General features: G+C 42.0%; 1 protein-coding gene across 1 annotated transcript in view; it reads right to left on the bottom strand.

Annotated features, from left to right (window-relative positions):
- Nucleotides 1-22,352, bottom strand: part of rsu1 (Ras suppressor protein 1) — a 47,537-nt gene extending 25,185 nt beyond the window's left edge. Inside the window, exons 1-7 of the mRNA XM_079489771.1 lie at nt 22,205-22,352; nt 21,831-21,942; nt 19,178-19,228; nt 7,194-7,314; nt 2,805-2,923; nt 1,662-1,744; nt 1,240-1,354 (exon numbers count right to left, since the gene is read on the bottom strand). Coding sequence (XP_079345897.1) covers nt 1,240-1,354; nt 1,662-1,744; nt 2,805-2,923; nt 7,194-7,314; nt 19,178-19,228; nt 21,831-21,939 — 598 coding nt within the window. The 5' untranslated portion in view covers nt 21,940-21,942; nt 22,205-22,352. The remainder of the gene's footprint in view (nt 1-1,239; nt 1,355-1,661; nt 1,745-2,804; nt 2,924-7,193; nt 7,315-19,177; nt 19,229-21,830; nt 21,943-22,204) is intronic.
- Nucleotides 22,353-22,598: the final 246 nt, after the last annotated feature.

The raw sequence follows: 22,598 nt of genomic DNA, 5'->3' as shown, positions 1-22,598 counted from the left end.
CTCACGGTTGATCATAATGAGAGAAATGTGAAAGGAAGCAGGAGCTCCTGTCACAAGCTATGTGTACAAGGCGACATCTTCAAGAATCTGTAAAAGAAGCGTGCTTGCAACTAGGGCTCGATCCATACATCGGCCCGCCGATAAAATTGGCCATGGCCATGACTAAGCATGCACGTTGACTCCACAGAAACAGACGGAAGGACACACACAGACGGACGGACAGACAGGGTGCAAAACAGTCTCTCACTCTTTCCCCATGCCTTCGGCCTGGTGGAGACAATTACCACTCTTGTGACATGAAGCATTGACTTGACAGGACATTTAAGTGATCGCACATATCGTAGTCGTAGATAAATGAATTCCGTCAGCACGGAGGTGAAACCGTTACTAGTACAAGTCGTACCACAAAGGACGGCCATCAAAGAGCTTATTTTGTGGCCAAGAAGTTTGTCTTCCATTGAATAAACCTAACAAACTGCTACAAAACACAAAGCATTTTTGCGGATAAATCACACGTAATCTCTCCCCCCTGTCCCTGGCTTTCTCCTCCCTTTACCCATGCCTCTCTCCTCCTCCTCTCTCTCTCCCTCCCTCCCATCTTCTCTCGTTCTCTCTCCCTAACAAGGCTGGAGAGGAGGCAAAGGGCTTAGGGAGCCGTGACAGAAGGATTCTAATAAGCCCCTGCTGTTTTTTCCTCTACTCTTTTTTTCCATAACTATCAAATTCTTCTCTCACTCTCTCTCCGTCCCCCTCGTCCAACCCTTTCCCGTTCATTTGTCTCTGCTTCTCCAATACCCTGTCGATAAATCCACCTTGCGCATGTCAACAAGACAGACAAATGGAAGGAAACGAAGAAGAAAAAAGTGCATGTATGTATGTATACATGCATATCTACCAAGGTTTGTGTGAGCCATGTGTGTGCGCGTGCGTGTGGACTGTGGACACGCTGTCAGTGAGTGCTAGGAGTCCTGGTGACCTCAGTGGGGGTGGATATGGCTCTGTGAAGCGTTCAGTCTGGGTCATCCATTATGTCTGTCTGTCTGTCAGTGCGTCTGTCTCTCTCCCAGACTGCCTCCTCACAGGCTACCAAAATATACCAATAATTTCTCACAGCAGCAGCAGCTGCCTACCTACTTGTATGTATGCCTGCTGTGTGTGTGTGTGTGTGTGTGTGTGTGTGTGTGTGTGTGTGTGTGTGTGTGTGTGTGTGTGTGTGTGTGTGTGTGTGTGTGTGTGTACCTAGTTCAGGGGGCAGAACGGTCAGCCTGTTGCCTTGGATGTGGAGCTCTTTGAGCTGGGCAAGGTCTCCAATCTCCTTGGGCAGTGAGATCAGATCATTGTCCCTCAGACTCAACTAGAGCGGGAGAGAGAAAAGGGTGAGCGTGGGGTGGGGTGTGTGGGCAGAGACAAGAGGGGACTATTAACAAAGTTGCCAACATGTACAGAGTAATACACTCAAGAACTCTAAAATAAACAATCCAATCTAAAGTCTACGCAGCAGAAAAGCCTACTATAAGAAGGGATGGGGACAGACAGACAGACAGGTGAAGACTAAAGAGAGCTGGAGAACAGGTGAGAGACAGGTATAGCGAAGGAGAGGAAAGCCAGAGAGAGACATTTTACTGTGCTTGTACAGTATGTATTGTAGATGAATTACTCACTATCTGTAACTTGGACAGTTTGCCAATGTCAGGTGGCAACATCTCAAAGTCGTTGTCACTGAGATAAAGGGCACGTAGAGTAGCTGTAACACACACGCACATGACTCTGTAAGGCTTGATTGCGAGTGAGACAGAGAACATACAGTGCGTTTGTGAGGGAGAGGGGGTGTGTGTGTGTGTGTGTGTGTGTGTGTGTGTGTGTGTGTGTGTGTGTGTGTAAGAAAGACTGAGTTGAAACACAGGGCAGGCCACAGTCTGATCAATAAGAGTAGTCAAGGCTGATTAACAACGCCCTGCAAACGGGACTGAGGAGCAACAGCAACACACACACACGCACTCTTAAAGACCAAAATGTCAGTAGATTGTTGAATGTGCTGAGGGAGTTCAAATACAGACAGACACACAGCCACTGCTATGCAAGGACATATTCGTATGAATTATGGATGTTAAACAAAACGGCAAACACTGCAGTGTGAATAGGGCCTGTACTACAAGGCCAACAACCTGTTGTACTTCTTCCCATGCCACTGTTGACATACAATCAATATGACACTGTATCAAAATGATAAAGACTAGCTGTCTAATGAAAACATATTCGACTGATAAGCCCTCTCTGAGCAGACAATTAATTGCACCCATTGACATTACAGGCCCAGCATGTTCAAATAAATAACCTCATGTTGATTTGTTTAGTGAGGACTTTTAAACACCTCATCAAGTTCATCACAGTCAATATAACGAATTGTATTTTCAGTTGTATTCCAAAATGAGAATATGTATACAGCATTTGATACATGGCACTTAGTTCTAATCTGACAAAATGGCCTAGTTTAAAGCCTCCTCTTGCGCCTGGTTACCTGCATTTACACATTTGAGGCCCTGCCTCAGCACATCAATAAATTAGCTGCCTCCGACGGCCGGCGGCCGTTGCTGAAATAAGGAAAGGTTAGTCACACACACGCCTCCTTCCAGGAAGCCCCCTCTGCACTAGCTCTGTATCAATTAGAATAGATAGTCTCTGATTAATGGTTGAATAAACTGAGCATACGATTAGGCCACTTGCACGCTAACACAGCATTAATAACAGGGGTTAAGAAGTCTGTCAGTCAGTCAGAGTGTGTGTATATGACTATATGTACTCACTGAGGTAGAAGAAGTTTCCAGGCAGTGAGCTGGAGTTCAGGTTGTTGTAGGTGAGGTCCAACACCTCCAGGGCGGGAAGCGAACCGAAGCCCCTCGGCAACCCGCTTAGACGATTCATACTGTGCGCGCGCGCACACACACACACACACACACACACACACACACACACACACACACACACACACACACACACACACACACACACACACACACACACACACACACACACACACACACACACACACACACACACACACACACACACACACACACACACACACACACACACACACACAGTAAGTGAAGTAACCATATTATAGAGCATCGCAGTCCCGCCCCTTTCATGACGATGAGCGGCCCGGAAGAGAATTTCCCATTCATTTTTCCCATAGACGTTTCGGAAAGTATTTATTTAAAGATCTTTTAAAACTCGGACAAAGCCAACTCGGATCGTGACAACTCATGACAATAAAGAAAAAAATTGCCGAACAAATAATTAGAAAAAGAACAACAAAAAATGTGTTGTACCCCGCCATTTTTTTCTTCTTCCTAATTATTTGTTCGGCCCCAAAAATTGTGTTTGTTGTCATGAGTTGTCACGATCCGAGTTGGCTTTGTCAGAGGCGTAAAGGTAGTTAAATAAATACTTTCTGAAATGTCTATGGGGAAAATGAATTGGAAATTGTCTTCCGGGCTGCTACGCTCCATCAGCATTGGCATTAATCATAAATTGATGATATTCATACAGGAGGCCATTTTGCTCTTACATCATACTGTGGAGGGTGGAAAATACAGAATATGATTTACTGTAAAAGCAATAATGGGATCAATCTGATCATCAACGTAGATGCATATGGACATCTTATAGGCCTAGTTCTCACTCAATGGACTCCAGGATACCTCGGGAAAACAGGATACCTCGATTTTGTGGAAACAGTGGAAATAGTTTATTTTTGTCAAGCCCCTTTGGTCTGACCAGACCTGATCAAGTCCCGATAGGGTCGAAACATTGTACCTCTTGTAATAAATTCCTGGGAGCTGATATACAGTGTGCAAACTCTCCTTCCTTCTTAAATGTACATATTTTAGTTCGGCACCTGTGACGTTTTTTGGGATGTGCGTGCTTCCCTCTGGATTCTGTTTCTATAAGCACAGTATTAGCCCTGTTGGGCAATGAGATGGAACGAAGGCTATGGACTCGTATGTCCAACTGCCAGTCTATAACTGCCCGTTTCTGTACGTTTACTTTGCATAACCGTTTGTCTTGTACCTCAAATGTCCTTGGGGAATATTCCATTATCAATACGCAAACAAACACAAAAGCTCTCCAAAGACACAAAGTTACCTACAGGGGAAGGATTGGATAAGCAGCAGAGGCAAATTGATTGAGCAACGTTGTTTGTGTGTGTGTGTGTGTGTGTGCACTGTGCATGCATGGGCCTGTCTGTTTATAGAGGCAATTTCCAGGTCAGAGAGACGGATTGTTTTTGACAAATGAGATCAAGTGCTTTATAAAGCTTGCGCATAGAAACATGTATACGCGCACACACGACGCACAAACACACGCGGGAGAATAAACAAGTACACAATCCCCGACCCCCCCGCCCAAAAAAAGAATACACCCACACAGCATGCGGTGTGGAATACTAGTGTGCGGCTTACACAATCCAGATAATGTGAGTGTGTGTCTATCTGTGAGTCAATACCAGCCACATAATGGCTGGGCCAGCCTCCTCCTAATCCTACATGACATTGACACGACGCCGACAGCCCTCTACACATGCACACTTTGCATGACTATATAAAAGAAATAAAGAATATATATTAAAAGAATGTATTAACCCATTTTGACCGACAGTTTTCTGAAAAAACTATGTTTCTGTGTCAGTCGTTCTTCCATTTTTCAAAAATAGCAGACCTACAAGCTCACAGCGCGCCACTCGGTGGCGCGCTATGAGCTTGTAGATCTGCTATTTTTCAATAGCTAAGGCATAACATAATGCTAACACCAACAGGGGTTCCCGCCCAAAATGGGTTAATGCCCCTATATGAAACACTTGCTATTCATACCATGTCTACAATGCATTATAATCTACTTATAACTAAGTGTATATTTATAGCTATGAGAACTAAAGAAAAACTCAATGCTTGTGCTTTATAATAATAATCATAACAGATTATAAAGCATTTTGAAATGACATACAGTATAGAAGAAATGAAATCGGCTTTTGTATGCACCAGCTTGTCATTCATGCATTAAAAATGATTATGTCATAGATATCCTATAAATTGTAATCATTCGGACACGGTGACCGGCAGTTTAACCCATTCTGGGCGGGAACCCTTTTTGGTGTTTTAAGCATTATGTTATACTTTAGCTATTGAAAAATAGCAGATCTACAAGCTCACTACGAGCTTGTAGGTCTGCTATTTTTGAAAAATCGTGAAACTGTGGCGCAAATCCTGACAGAAAACTGTCAGGATTTAGAAGACATTGTATAAATTTCGACGTCAGGCCTAAATGGGTTAAAGTCCTAGCGCGACCTCTGGTATGGGTGTATCGGGTTCGTTCATGGTCGTCTGTCTGCTTATAGACTAATCCGCCGATCGGCAACCATAACTGCGGTGTCATGAGAGCCGACTGACACCGCAGTTAACACTTTGAAAGCCGCCATCTAGTGTTCTGTCTAGGTACTTCAGCTGTCATATCAGCTGTATTGAGCTCCGCTTCCGTGTGTGTTACACGCCTCGCAGAGACGAAACCGAAAGCACATTGTAGTCTTAGCAGCTGGCGATGTTGTTAATCTTTCGCCAGAAACGGTAATATGTCGGCCGCGATGCGATCAAAAATCACTATTCACATCTGAACACCGGACGGATTTGACAAAAAGAACGAGAAGACAGGCAGGAAAGGTATCACAGGAAGTGGATTCCTATTGTTTGAGCACGCATTCCGTCTTGTGCCGGGAGGGACGAAGGCGTAATGATGTATTACAACCATGGCAATTATAATACACTATGATCCTTGAAAAATGTGTCCAGCAATTATGAAACATTAAAATGCTTTGTTTGATGATTATTGTTATAAAGCATATAATGATTACTTATGAGTTCTTATAACTATAATACAATGTTATTATAATGCATTATAAGTATGATTAAAATGCATTATACACATGGATATACTAGCCAGTGTTAATCAAGCACTTATTCCTAAATAACTGTCCTAACATGCATGGCCTAATATATCTTACACTTATCTTAACCTAACTTTTAACCGCAAATATATGTATCTATCTATCTTTCTACCCTGCCATGCGCACTGTACGCACAGCTACACCCAAACCCAGAAGGGGCGAGTTCCAAAAGCAGCACCGGACGGCTTTCTGCCGCAGGTAGCCGATTACTGTGAACTTCATACACAATGAAAAAACAAAGAATCCTTTGCCAGGAGAGGGATGAATATCCCCCTACCAGTTTCAGTTGGTCTCGAGAACAAACTCCTAGCCATTTTAACCCATTAAGACCGGAGGCCAATTCTATAGAAATGCCTTCTTAAACAGTTTTCTGAAAAACATGTGTTGCTATATCAGTGGCACACTGGCACTCAAACCTTTTCATGTCAAGGACCCCCAACAGCCGCTGACAAATACTTTGTTCCTGGGACCCCCAGTAGCAAAGAATTGAGTTCAAAAACGTAATAAAAATAAGATTTTCAAAGATCTGTGACAATTTTTCAAAAATAGCAAATCTACAAGCTCATAGTAAATGGTACATTTATATAGCGCCTTTATCCAAGGCGCTTTACATAGATTGTGCATCATAGCACGGCTGTATCTCTTTTATATATCTATAGTTTTAATAGCCAAAGATTTGTGACGCTTTCCCGGTTTTAATGGATTAAGTGCACACAGTGGGGGCTATACTGTAAATGAACATAACACTCAACTATACTCACCATAGACTGCAGAATAGATAGAACCCAAAGTGGCTTGTCACACCCTAACACCAACACAGCGTGCAGCAGACAATGGGAACAATGTCCAAACACAGCCTTCGGCTCTTTAGTTTAGGCTCACAAGGGATGTGTAAAGGTTATAAACCAGCTTTTGGGGGTGTTTCAGCTTTTAATGGATAGTAGAGACAGGAAAGGTACAGGGAGGATGGGAGAAAGAGCACACACACACACACACACACACACACACACACACACACACACACACACACACACACACACACACACACACACACACACACACACACACACACACACACACACACACACACACACACACACACACACACACACACACACACACACACACACACACACACACACACACACACACACACACACACACACACACACACACACACAGTGATGCCCACCCGAGGTTGAGGTGCTTGAGTTTCTGCAGACTGCTGATCTGGGTGGGGAGCTCCTCTATCTGGTTGTTGAACATGTTGAGAACCTCCAGATTCTTCAGGTCAGAGACGTTTGCAGGGACCGCTGGAAGACAGAGAGAGAAAGACAACCCAATGAGAGGACCGCTGGAAGACAGAGAGAGAAAGACAACCCAATGAGAGGACCGCTGGAAGACAGAGAGAGAAAGACAACCCAATGAGAGGACCGCTGGAAGACAGAGAGAGAAAGACAACCCAATGAGAGGACCGCTGGAAGACAGAGAGAGAAAGACAACCCAATGAGAGGACCGCTGGAAGACAGAGAGAGAAAGACAACCCAATGAGAGGACCACTGGAAGACAGAGAGAGAAAGACAACCCAATGAGAGGACCGCTGGAAGACAGAGAGAGAAAGACAACCCAATGAGAGGACCACTGGAAGACAGAGAGAGAAAGACAACCCAATGAGAGGACCGCTGGAAGACAGAGAGAGAAAGACAACCCAATGAGAGGACCGCTGGAAGACAGAGAGAGAAAGACAACCCAATGAAGGGACCGCTGGAAGACAAGGAGAGAATGAGAATGAGAGACAGAGACATAGATCTACAATGGGCATAAACTAGTCACAGACAGACAAAGGGGTACTTTTCTTTTCTTTTCTAAGATTTGTTTTTGGCTTTTGTGCCTTTATTGATAGTTACAGTGAAGATGGACAGGAAAGAGGGAGAGAGAGAGAAGGGAAGAGACATGCAGCAAAGGTCATCATGAACGGGACTCGAACACGCGACACGCTGTCAGGCCAGAACCTATATGTGGCATGCGCCTGGACCACTAGTCCAGTGGGCGCCCCAAAGGGGTACTTTTCAATATATTGCATAATCAAAAGGGACTTGCATTCCCAACAGGCATCGTTCTAAAATGGCACTAGTCTGGGAGCCGAATGCTGATTTTTAGCTAAACGTGGTTTCGTCAGGTAACGTTTTTTTCTCAACTGATTCTTGTAGCTTGGGGTCACCTCTTAAGAATTCAAGAGGGTGCCCAGTGTTATTTCTTGAGCATTTTTTGTTATTAACCGTATTAATGCCCGAAACACAAAAAATCCTCCCAAAATAGAGTTTTATGGTATTACATGAAAAATACTTGCATCAAATTAACTTTCTAGTGTTTATGAATGTGGATATGCACAATGTATTTGATTTATGAGTAATGCATTATTAATTAAATAATGTATATTAACCCCTACATGCCCGAAAAATCCCAAATCCCATAAAAATATATTGTTTGAGATGTTTTTATGCACAATAAGAGTTTTTGCCAAGATGTTGAATGGGAAAGAAGTTCCTTCTGAACGTGCCCTGCAGTTGATGGCATAGCATGAAGGCGTGATGTCATCTAAAAGAGGCATTTCTGCCTTTGAAGGTTTTCTCCACAACAGGAAAGACTATAGAATAATTAAACATAAAGGTTTTCTACATTAAATAACTAACAATATGGGGTTTGTAGCCGTTCTTGTGTTTGTGATGTGTCCCCGACATGGCATCATTAAGTATTGCACTTTTATGAAAATGATTCCCTCTCTCTCCCTCCACCTCAACTCCAACCCACTGGGTCAGAGAGATTAGAGGGACATTGTTGAGAAATGAACCTTGACAGGGCTGCAATGTTGGATACAGCACAAGACCAAGCAGCAGGTGTCACCACAGGTGCTCTGAGCCTTTGAATTTCAGGCCTGTTATTGAGCTCAGCTGTCAATATACTGAAATACATACTTGACCATTGACCAAGCAGTCACAATTAGAAGAATTTTCAGAAGCATTCAACCAAGCCATTTAATGGTATGCCTTTTATATTTTGAATAGGTGTTCCATCATGTTCATTCGAAGCACAGCAAGACGTCTACTTCAACCAATTAGATTGCTTCCCTGAAACGACCTGTTGTATAATGACTCACTCCCGCTGTAATGGGTTCACATATGGATACATAATTACAATACTTGAACCTATTCAGTGTCACTCAGCTTATTGCTGTCCAAGTGTTCAGAATTCAGATCCACCACGGGGAAGCAGTTAGAAGGAAGGTAAGGTCCGCACAAACCTTGAAGACAAAAATATGTTTTTCACACTTTTAGAGCATATCCGTGGTCATCATATGGCCTAATATTCGCGTGTATTTGTATATCAAAAGTCCATGAAAAGACAATTTGAATTACTTCCTTTGAACGAAAAGGTGATGCGTGATGATGCGCCGAGGCCAGCATGAATAAAAATGAATCTTGATTTCATACACGATCATACATGATTCCCATTGCTGCAAGTTCCTCCAAACACAGCTATGTTGATTACAGAACTACTCTAAAATGCCCCAAAAAGCCATTGTACCCTGTCTTTAATATTGATTGGCGTGGAAATATCAGTAAGGCCCGGGACTATTGCCGTAATATTGTCCATATAGGCGATTATGGTAATTAAAGCTAATTATGCTAATTGCTCAACATATGCAAGTCTACATATCTGCATTATTATACACATTTTACAAGCAAAACTTACACCTGTGTGAAGTGAGGGGCGCTCTTATCATCGTCTTATCAAGCCCCGAGTTGAATTAAAACAGTTTAGAAAAGTACATTTGCTAGTCCACATATGACGTAAATTCTCCTTTCATTGTCAATGGCAAATGTGACACGTGGCGAAAAGCTGGAGGGGCTATTTTCTGGGATTTGTTTGTGTTTCGGACATTAAGGGGTTAATAATTAAAAATGCTCAAGGGATATCACTGGGCACCCTCTTGAATTCTTAAGATGTGACCCCAAGCTACAAGAATCAGTTGAGAAAAAAACTTTATCTGTTCAAAAATATAATTCTCTGTGGATGATTGGTATTTGGTGAGAAATTAGATCAAGGATTCATTAAGGTAATGTCATTTGGCATAAAAGATCTCTTCGCTACGTTCTTTGAGCTTCTAGACATTCCATAGCTCCTTCTGGAGGAATCAAATTAATCAAATTAATTTAAAAAGTCAAGTTACATTTTTGACCTTTTCTTCTCACCACTAATTATATCTCAAGACATTTCTGGTAGGGTTTAGTTGATCGTTCACCACTTCTCTCTCCGATGGGAAACACGCGTACCCTTTCATCCGAAGGTACCGTGAAAACACACCCACCATGTCCCCACTGCTCTCATGTCCTCATAACGAGCCAATCATCTTTAGCCCCGTGGGGCCACTAACGAAGTGTCTTCTCTTTTGATGGCTCAATTAGGCACCCCGACATATTAGCGGCATGCCGCAGTCACTTGGCAAGAACAGACTTTTGTTTCTCACTCCTCCTTAATCTCCATCCATCCATCCATCCTTCATGAGTCCCCCCCCCACCCCCCCAGGCGGAGAGGCGGACAGAGATCGATGGGGTGATAACAGAGAGGAAGATGTTTCTATCAGATTATGCCACTGATCAATGGGGGTGGGGGTGGGGGGCGAATGGATGGCTGGACGCAGAGGGGGAGAGGGATGAAGGGAGAGTGTACACAAACAGGCCCTGATGTGAATGCCACTGGGCGGATGAGCACTCGGGAGGTGAGGCCCCGGCATACTGATACTGCATTGGGGTGTGTGTGTGTGTGTGTGTGTGTGTGTGTGTGTGTGTGTGTGTGTGTGTGTGTGTACTGTCACGACATCGTATCCAACGCTCAGTACAGCGCTGAGAAACCGGAACTGGAAACTTTCCTATAGGGGGGACTCAAAGTTTAGACTAAACGGCTAGTAAATCGATAACTCTCGCCGCTGTCTGTCGCTTTCCCGCACGTCAAAAGCGGTACAAATCAAGACGGGTACAAGAAATTAAATGGTGTACGCCGTGTGAAAAGGAAATTAAACACTCATTCTGTGACAACGGTCCTTCGTCTAGCAACTGTAGCAAGGCTTGCGAGGCAAAAAGAGAGTTCTTTGTAACTTAATAAAAGCATGAGAAATAGAAATATTCCAAAGAGGTTGGATCTCTTGAGGGAAGCAACATTACATTATCAATCAAGGTTCATATCAATATGAGTAAAATCGACTTTTTTATTTTTGGAACACAGTTCTTTAACACAATCTAAGATTCCACTATGGAAATTCCGAGGACGACAGCGCCTTCTATCAGCAGTGATGTCAGACTTTTGGTGCTCTATTACGGACTGATAAAACATCTGCAGCATCCTGCTACACACCACGAAGGACGTGAACCTCCTCAGAATGAACAGTCGACTCCGCTCCTTGCTATAGAGGGCATCAGAGTTGTCAGCCCAGTCCTATAACTGTATGATCGTGAACCTAGAGTTTACTACCCATCGAGGTGCTGCTAACCCGAGCAAGTATCAACTGGTTTAAAAGATGACTTTCTCCCTGGGTCCTCGTGGTTCACCTAGGACGTCAAAAAAAATCAATTCCATTTAGCTGGCTTCCTCTCTCTGTGGACCTGTGAATGGTACCGAATCGATGAAGATGGAGAGGCTGATTAGTTTGGACAGTAACTCGCATGACCTCGTATGCAGGTGAGTAGACCAAGAGGGCATACATGGTCCGCTATACAATATGGTTTATTGATTTCCATAAGGGCTACTCTATCTGGCTATCTGTGTATATGACCTAACCGGGGTCACCAGTTGACAGCAACTATATGTCTGTATATGTACGTAACACACTAGGATAGTGGATAGGACAATATAGAATGTGACTGTGTATATTGTACATGTCTGCATGCTTGCAGGTGTGCATGTGTCTGTGGCAGATTGAACTAAGAGCAAATCCACATCTACCACATGAGGGCACAGAGATGGGTTGAAAAATTCTCAAGCATCATTATTTTTTTATTTTTTTATGTAATACTTTATTAGTCAGGAATGTAAACAGCACGTGGTCAAGACATTAAGGCTAATAGGATAACAAATTCATGACCTGACGAAGATGTAATTGACACATCGAAACATTGTCACTTTGATATAATATAATGATATAATAAAATAAGGGCCTAAATCGTCTGAGCTGCTCCAGTGCCTTCTTGTTCGCAAATTCTTAAAATCTTTGTGCTGCATGGCCAAGTGGCCATGTGTGTTGAGACTTGACCCATATGGCACTCTCTGGCTGATAAGGGTCTGCTGGATTGATGGTAATGGACCAGAGAGGAGTTATGTTAAAGCAGGGTGGCAGCGAAAAGGAACTCAACCTTTTACTTGTACAGTGCTCTCTCTCTCTCCGTTTCTCCATCTCTCGGCCAGACCACCCTCTCTCTTTCCTCTCCTGTGCAGCTCTAATGAAAGACTTTCCAAATGTCAAAGTAATTCCTGACAACCTCCCAAAGTTCACAAGCCAGAGACGTTACCTCTACCTTCATCACCCACAGCTTTTTTTTCTCTTCTCCCCTTCTCTTTTTTCCTAAGCATGAAGCATCAGAGCAAGATCACAGACCCAGCAAGAAAAAGACTGGAAGTTGAGCTAGGATAAACAGAACAAAAGAGACAGCAAGCACAGCAGTGTTGCCCGATTTTGTGAGAGAAATGAGCAACTAGGTATATGAAAACAAGTAAAAAGAAATTACTTGTTTACATGAGCACTTTAAACTTTTATGAATCAGCTATTTGAAAATAGCCGATCTACAAGCTCACTGCATCGAGCTTGTAGATCTGCTATTTACAAAGCAAATCTTGGGGAAAAAACGTGGAATGTTTTTTAAACATACATAAAAACAACATTTTTAAATACACAAATATTATATGGGGGTCCCTGGCACAAAATATTTTCAGATGAGAATGTTAAAGGAGCATTCAGTGATTTGGGTGATTTGGGTGATTTGGAAAACCCCCCGGTCCGCCCCGGTAACAAGATGTGCACATGCACGCACTACAGTGGGGGGGACACGCAACAGGCCAACAGCACACACACCAAGGCCTGCCCCCGCTCGATCATGATTGGCGGAAGGCCCCTCTCTATCCTGATTGGATGAAGGCTGGGCCACCTAGCCAAAAACGAAACCTAAGGTTTTTTGACCCCAGGGGTTAAGTGGGGACAGGGAGGAACTCCTTATATGGTCAGCACACTATATAGTAGGGAGGATAATCACAACAAAACAAAAAAAGAAGTGATATTTGAATTAAGTGAAATCACTGAATATACCTTTAATTTGGGGGGCGTGGGGGACATGGACGTTTGAAAACCACTGGTTTAAACAACATTAGGAAACAAGCCCAAGTAACACTTTAGAACCTAGCGCAAAGCCGGCAACTACCAATATTTACAAGCGAGTCGCGCCTTTATAAAACAAGCCCAAAGTCACTTATAATAAGCGGACATGACAACCCTAACACCAAGCCCCCGTCAAGTAAACAAAGTAGATGTGTGTACAGTGTGTATACTGGGGTGGCAGGGTTTCATGGGTCAAATCCATACAGAAGGTATAATATTTGGGAGCAATAGACGAGGAATGAATGCGACTGGGACAGTCTGCAGGCACGGGTACCCAACACTAATGAGATAATCCCTGTGATCTTTGATCTCGACTGTTAATGGAAAAGGACAGTGAGAAATAAATAAATGGAGATACGAGTGTAGTCTCTCCTAGACCGCCACGACTCGGCAAATTAAGGAGTACCGGTAATATCATTCAGACAGCAGGTATAAATTGGAGACCAAGCACCAAGTATAGCTATAAAGAAGGAATATGAGCTTAATGGAAGCTCAACTAATAAGAGGGTTTGAAAAATAAATTCAATCGTATGTTAATAGAATACATACAAATACTGAATTAAGTAATAGAAAAAAATTAAATACATCCAAAGGGGTGGGATGATGGTTCTTAAGTACAATAATTTAAAATTCCATCATTTCCAGCCATGGTAGTAATTTGGTGTGGCATAGTGGATTCATTAGGATGTAGAGTCGTCTATTTAACTTTTTTTTTTAAAGGCGTTAAAAATAAAGGCGTTTTCTGCCTTTATTGATAGGATGAAAGTAGTCTGACAGGAAATGGGGAGAGAGATGTAGCGAAGACACACGGCAAAGGCCGTCAGGATCGGGAGTCGAAACCGTGGCACGTCGTCAGGCTGGCTCAGCAGCCTAGGTGCCCAGACGGTTGAGCTAACCATCTGGGCCAAGTTTAATATTTTAAGATTATATAGGGTGCATATTGTGATCATAATGCCTGTCATGGCAACTACCGTTTGTTTCTATGTTTTGCATATTTGTTGTTCTAGTGAATCTGATACTACTGTAAGTCGCTACAGAGTGTGAATTTGCATAACACTGCATGCATGAGGTCTTATTATGTTAAGTTGGTTTAAAGGGAGGTTCTACAGCGCCTCGAGCCAAAATCAGCCTGGTCCGGTCGGTGCATCTCAGGAGCAAGACACATACAGCAATTAAGAAGAACGCACTGGAGCAGCTCGGACAGCTGAAGCCTTTTCTTTAATGTTGCAGGGTGCAAGGCAGGGAAGACAACGTTTCCATGGCATTACATCTTTGTCAGGTCATCAACCGTACGAAGATGTAATAACATCAAAACTGCTGCTTTCTTCTTAGCTGCTATACGTTAGTTGGTTGTTTGAGCTTGTTATCCATGTGTGGACTGGTGTGTTATTGTGTACGCCTGGTGCATCACGGCACACAGACTGACTGGTCAGATATATTATATTTCATTGGAAAAAGGCTGCTGGGGGTCCCCGGACCCCACTTTGAGAAGCAATACCATAGGGTTTAGGAAAATCAAAACGCATGTTTTTTAAGTTCCCGCATATTGTCGCTGTTAAACATCTGCATTACATATGATAATTTACATGAACATTGAACACAATTAGATAATCTAGAAGAATTGTTATTTCGATCAATGTTTTCAATACAGCATGGAATTTTTGACAAAATCTTATCCAACGACAACAAAATATTCTTTAGTTTTGGGTCTGAGAGGCTAAATCTCATCAAATGGTGGTCCGCAGACTCAAATGCCGAAAAAAATTAAAAAATGATGGATCTTGATATGAAAAGGGTTGAAAACCACTGCTGTATTGTGTCCAAGATGATGTCACCTTAGGAGCCCGTCATAGTCACGACTAATTGAGAAACCTGTGAACATTCACACCTCAGACCATCACACTTGAGAAAGCTTGGTGTTTCTTTCTTCCTGTTCAGTCATCTCATGGTGATGGCAGGTCAGCTTTAATAATTTCCAATGAAGATGTCTGCTCTTCACTAGACAGAGGGAACTAGCAGGGTTGAGGAGATAGTTAAGGGCAGGTACTGATTGTTTTGAATTCTGTACTATATAACCATTCCACTGACGATTGACCAGTGGGAGAACTTACTGATGCTGTTTTGGACTACATTAGTTTACGTGTCTGTCTGTCTGTCTGTCTGTCTGTCTGTGCTCAAAAAATGAGCACGGTTGCTATGGTCACCCAGTTCACACGGGTGTGATTTCATTACGTCAGACATTACGTCAGAGCACAGCTGATCAGTCTATGTAAGACCTTACACCACTCAGTTCACACGGGTGTGATTTTTGAAAGAACGTATGCTACTGGTCTCCCTCCTTTCTTGCGTGTGTCAATTCTTCCTTGGGTTTTACTTAACGAGGTGATTTTACTCTGGTACTTTTCATATTCTCTCATTTTAAGGTATCAAGTAGTTTTCTCTAAAAGTATTTACATCCTTATAAAGTTTATTATATAATAGTATACATTTTTCTATAATGCTAAGGTTAACAATATACCATAACATTAAGGTTTAATATTTACAGATTGGTAATTCATTTTAGGTACATATAGGGGCAACCCACTTTGTGATGATGTGGAGCAGACATGATTCATCTGCAGGAGCATGAAGAAAGACCAAACTTGAAGGCAATCAAAATGTGTGATCCTATATGTTCTACCTGAATGTTCACAAGATTCTCAATTAGTCTGAACCCTTACTGTGACTGTGACAGACTGTGGTATTTCAAATGACAGGTGAGAATTATCAGACGTACACAAGTACTGTACTTTTGGAGTACTTTTTGGAGTATCAACAGCTGTACTATACTGCAGCTGTAGGGGAGTACTTTTGACTGTAGGGGAGTCAAAAGTACAATATGTGTTATATAATATTCACAAGAAAAACAAAGAGTAAAAAATAGTCATAAGATGTACAGTATTCTAGTAAATGTTGCTACTGTCCACCACTGGGTGGGATTATGGTACATTTATTTTATATTTACATCATATGTAAGGACAATGAATCAAATAACTAACTGATCTTTAGTTCTTTCAAGGATGTTTGCTAAGAGCACATGTGACACGCCTGCCTGCTCTTGTGGTCAAGTTTTGGATATAACATGCATACTTTTTGAATAGAGTTCATTGTAGTAGGTCAGGCATAATAGAACTGACCAGCTTGTATACCTAATTTTGAGCTTTTCCGAAAACAGTCAAATATAATAGCAGTGTTTCAGATCAAGATTGTTTTCTGTAAAAAAAAGAAAAAAAGAATCTGGTCTCGGTCTCGACTTGGTCTCACCTCCCGGGTGGTGCTGGTCTCGACTTGGACTCGACCCCCATGCATACTGTACCAATTATATAATCATTTAAAACCTGTTCTTAATAACAACGTATTTGACCAAAAAATATATATATTTACACACAGTTTATTACATGGCTTGGTTGAATGCTTGATTCTGATTGGTCAATCGCTTAATTCAGCGGTGAGTTATCTCATGATAATGACCGCTCCGCTGTATAATGACCGCTGCCTAATCAAACCCTCTGAGCACCACCAGCTGCGCGGCTGCGCCCGCTTGATTTACTGCCGTTTCCAACATAACAGCCATGTAAACACACACACTACTGACACACAATGTAATTTACAGCTAAACATTGCTCTTAAAAATGTTTTTGAAAACATTTGAGCGAGAAATAGACGAAGCAGCTGGACCCGAAAATTGATTATATTTGATCAACTCACTTCCTTGTTTTCCGACAGTGCTTCAGCCCTGCAGCTGGGCAGACGCAGCCAGCGCGAAGTTATGGAATACTTTTTTTGTTGTGTTTTGGATCAATGGATTAATTTATGTTAGTTAGCCATGTAATAAGCGGGAGAACGCACTGGAGCAGTGTAACCACCTCGGCTTCGCCTCGGTGGTTAAACTCCCTGTCGGTGAATTATCTCCCGACAATGACCACCTAGCCAGATATTATCCCTTACATAACAACCAGAGTCCTTAAACCGGTATTTCACTCGAAAACACATTTGAGGTCATGTTATCATCTACTCTGGCTTTTGACTCCAGACTGTTTTTAAGTTGCTTGATTCAATATTTAGATACTTGTTATCCGATATTGAAGAATCAAGTTTAGTGTCACAACACAGTTATCAGAAAGGGAGAAGACATTGGGGGAGAGCAAGGAGAAAAATCATTACAGAAACATGTCAAAGAGAACAAAAAAAAAGAAATCATCACACTTGTGTGAAGTGAGGGGCACTCTTATCATCATACATCACACATGAGAAGGACATTTGTCACCAGAACCAGGGACATGTGTTTTTAATGAGTCTACGAAGGTTAAAAATCACACCCTTGTGAAGTGAGGGGCGCTAATATATTAAAGTCTAACTCATGTTGATTAGGTGATGTAATAGTGATATAAAACAAACAGTGCAAACAAACATTAAATGCCATTAACAATAAAGAGACAATATGATAATGAGGTAATGAGGGACAATGACATACATTTTCCCATTGTCAATGGCGTTTTTAAAACAAACATTGAACTAAAAACAAACGTTAAACCATATAGCCCTCAAAATGGAGTTGGAAGTTATATAAGAAGGGGACTGATACAAATTTGCATCTAAATATTGAATCAAGCAAGACAAAAGACAAAGTAAATAAAATAACCCAGGAAGTGTGACATATCGCGTTCAATTACCAGTAAGATATGGTGTCCTGGTCCAACCCTGACTTTTCATTCAAATAGATTTGTCAGTTGTATATGGCTGTGGTGCACTCTACTGGTTGAAAATGGCATTACATAGCTCAAGAATAAAGTGCAGTATGCTTGATGAACCAAAAAGCAGTAGTTCTCAAACCTCTCAGGGGGAAACCCCCCAAAATAATCCTATTTGAACCCTGACAAGCACTTGGAATTGCAGGCATTATATTTAGTTTGACCCTGTCCCACAGATATAGTGTGGAAATAGCCAAAATACAAGCTCACAATAAGATTGTAGATCGGCTATTTTCACACTTGCCTCTTTTTGAGGGTCGCCAGCCCCTCCAATGCATGGCTTTCTGAAATTACACCATAGGCCAGTTTAGAGCCAGTTTAAAGCCTATTATAAATTTCCCATCGCAGCCAAGTCTATGGACTTTAATGTGTGTTTAGGGTAAATTATGATGTAATTCGTGCCAGCCAAGTCCATGGACTTTAATGTTTATTTAGGGTTAGCAACCTGGGCCTGTATAAATCTGGGTGCCCCCACTTCACAGTACACAAGTGTAATGTTTTACATCATATTTGACAATTTGGCCAATCTGGTACTGAAAAGGTCTTTTAACGGGAACCCCTTTTGGTGTTTTAACTAAGCATTATGCATTACGTTATACTTTAGCTATTGAAAAATAGCAGATCTACAAGTTCATAGCGCGCCACGGTGGCGCGCTATGAACTTGTAGATCTGCTATTTTTTTTTAAATCGTAAAAATGCGGCACAAATCTTTGAATATATATTCTTTCAGAGCGAATGTTTTTTTTATTTCGACGTCAGGCCTAAATGGGTTAAATGACTGAAATGACTATACTTATGTTGGTTTGTTTACTGTTGAGTGAAAAAACAATGTTGCACATTAAGCTAATCATCTGGGGACCCCGCAAAATCATTTAGGGACCCCGGTTTACTTTGAGAACCACTGAACTACAGCATGTCTGTCTGCATGTTACAAGAGCAAAATGAGAGAGAAAAAAACGTACCTGTGAGCTTGTTGTGGCTGAGAACCAGCTGAGTAATGTTGGACAATGTAACTGCAAGGGGAAAAAGAAGCAAGGGCTCTTTAGTCTCTCTAGGTCGGCCTCAGAGTGGATAATGTAAACAAATCACACCTGTGTGCAGTGAGGAGCTATACATCATCTCATGAACAACTGAATGTATGCGATTGGTTGGTTAAATGTACATCATATTTAGTAGACATTTGACCTAATTTCTCCATCATTGTCCATGGCAAATATGAGACGTGTGGGGACAAGATTTAGCGGACATTTGACCTAATTTCTCCTTTCATTGTCAATGGCAAATATTGAGACATGTGGGGACAAAAGCTGTATATAGGAAAAAAGATAATCCAATCACATAGATTTGGCAGACCCCCCTGTAGTAACTCTGAGGACCCACTAGGGGTCTCAGACCTCCTGTTGAAGACCCCTGCTGTATACTGTTATGAGACAGCAGTAGATGATATACAGTACACACAATGTCATTGATAATGATATGTAGAGTATGCATGCACATGCGTCACTTTTCCCACCAGGACACGCCCTAATCTAGACTGAGTTCCAAAACATTGAGCAGCGTGGATCATTGGAGTTTGGAAGCGCTCGTTCACTCAATGGTCCTGCGTGCGTACCACTTGTTTCTAAACATAATGCAGGAGGCAGCAGGACGTTACTTGCATTATTGAAAATAAGCACTTCCAAACTCTGACACTTGTAAAAATAATAACCTGCACGGAATTTCCTGACAGAAAGCTCATAAGATGGATTTTTATGAAACAAGAACTTTGCAGATAGAAAGAGGATAATTCAAGCTTTGCGTACAGCTGCAATGGTGGTGAGTTAATGTCGTTTAATACAATCGGTTTGGATGAATGGACTGTCATGGCCCAAATTAGCTATGGTCCATAGCTCTAATGCCTTTGCATTAGAGCTATGCTACTCTTCTATTCCTGCGCTCGCATGAAATGCAGACCAGCCTCTCGTCTGTAGCGAAAATATAAATAAAACGTTTTCGCTACTCACCAATACAAAGGCGGCTTGCGTTATTAGAAAGCCTACTTTCCTTAGTGGACGGTAGAGGGCACAACTTAGTGGAGTAACTTAAAAGTATTTTTCTTTCTGTTCAAAAAGTGCATTTTATACGTGTGGTGGGGGGCTCTGAGTGCGTCTACTAAGGAAAGTAGACGAAGAAGATTTATTTTTTGCCTTGTATTGATACATTAAAAAAGGAATTTAATTTACCATACTGACAGGAAATGGGGAGAGATGGGGAGTGACACGCGGCAAAGGCCGTCGGGATCGGGAGTCGAACCCGCGGCACGCCGTCAGGCTGGCTCAGCAACCTAGGTGCCCTACTTTCTAAGTTTCTATCAATATTATTATAATACACAGCTACACTGTGGAAAGGGTGCTTGCTATGCACAATGATTCTTTATCTTCATTTAATGATCTTTATTTATCTATCTTAATGATTATAATCTTTATTGTCCCGAAGGTAATTCGTCTTCACAGTCTGTTCAAACATCCACAGCAAATACAACACATAGCACATAACACCAAGACAATACAAAAACATGAGGTCCCTACTGTATACAGTAGAACCATCCTATCGGGGGTTTGTTTGGCTGAGGGGACAAAACTCCTACTAAAGCTGACCTTTTTCCCTGGCAAGGTTCTGTATCTTTGTCCAGATGGCATGAGGTTAAAAAGGCGATAGCCTACAGATATTTTTTATCACTGTGACTTGAACAGAGCATTACATTAATGATCATGAATTAGTGCCATTTATGATTTAAAGTTGCAATACCAACCATTGACACATCACATTTGACAGCCCATTCATTGAAACCAAAAGGTCCTTTCTGATTTTTTAAACAACGTTACATTCACCAAGATTGCAGCTGTACAGAAAGCTTTGTATCTGTCAAGTCTTTGCTTCATAAAAATCCACCATAGACACGTTCTGTGCAGGTGATTATTTTTGGAATTGATTGATTGAAGTATTTATTAACAGTTTGCAGAATTACAGTACATTTCAACTCAATTCAATTCAAAAACTGTTAACTGTGAGTGGACGACACCATAAAAGCATTATGTGCTTTTAAGTTGCACATAATGCAGACAGGAGGCAGCAGGACGACGAGTGCTTCCAAACTCAGACACGATAATCACCTGCACGGAATTTATTGACAGAAAGTAGCTCATAACATGACTGTGGTGGATATCTTTTATGAAATAAATATTTGACAGATACAAAGAGGATAACCCAAGCTTTCCGTTCAACTGCAATCTTGGTGAGTTTAACGTCGTTTAATACAATCAGACATAGACAAAAACTTTTCTGTGTTAATGAATGGGCTGTCAAGGGTTGGTATTGGAACTATACATGATAAAGTCAAGTGTGATAAAGTATTATTCTATCAGGGCTGTGTAGTAGTGATGTGGTGCTGCGCCTCCACTACTGGAAATATTTCACCAAAATAGGACATGCCAAAGAAGGTGACGTCATCAGCCGTGGTCCGTATGTAAACTTGTACAAACGATCGACGGCGTGTATTCATAGCGTCTATACATCTAGCCTCTATTCAAGTACAACTATAAGCCCATGTTGCTTGTGATGATGATCTTAACTTACATAGTCCTGGGACGTCCAGCATGTTGGAGATCCCTCTGTCGCACATATCCACCTCGGGGAGGTTCTTGTCCCGACTCTCCTCCACTATCTTCTTCAACGACTTGGACATTTTCTGTGTGCAATGGGGAAGGGGACCCAAAACGGAATTAATAAAGAGAATACCCCGCTATGCCACGATGATGCCACCACGAACCGTTTGTTTCGAAACGTTCCTCCTAAATTAAACCCTTCGCTCAAATCAAATGGACAGACAGAGAGGAATGGAAGGTTAGAGGAAGTTATATCGGGGGGGGGGGGGGGTAACGGTTAATGGGATAGCGGTGTCAAAACGTCGCTTTTAAACGACAATGCTCCGTTGTGGCGACGGTGCTTACCGTTGTTTTACTGGAATGAATCAAAGTGGAGTGTTGTTGATGTAAACAAAGACGTTGCTGCTGGTTTATTTCCTAGACAGAGAGGCTACTACGACTGTGCACACACCCAACCGGAAGTTGATGTGCGAGCTGCCTCTGGCATTCTCAGCATTCCATAAAAGGGCACTTCCTTCTCCAGAATGCAGCCTCACAATTTATTGTCCAAGGATTTGTCCAATCAGGATTAATTTTTATTCTAAGGCCTAAGTTGTCGCGTCATGTTAAAGTGTCGGGTCCTCAGTAACCTCGTGTCACTATAGACTTTCCACCTCAGCATTTTCGCATACTAGAACTTAAGCTTGTGTTTTTGTTGTAATTGGTGTTCTTTGTTTTATTTCAAATTGTCTCATATTTA

Source organism: Electrona antarctica (genome assembly GCF_951216825.1).
Source record: "Electrona antarctica genome assembly, chromosome: 20".
NCBI lineage: Eukaryota > Metazoa > Chordata > Actinopteri > Myctophiformes > Myctophidae > Electrona > Electrona antarctica.
The sequence above is the reverse complement of the archived record's forward strand: the minus strand, read 5'-3'. Positions and strand labels throughout refer to the sequence as shown.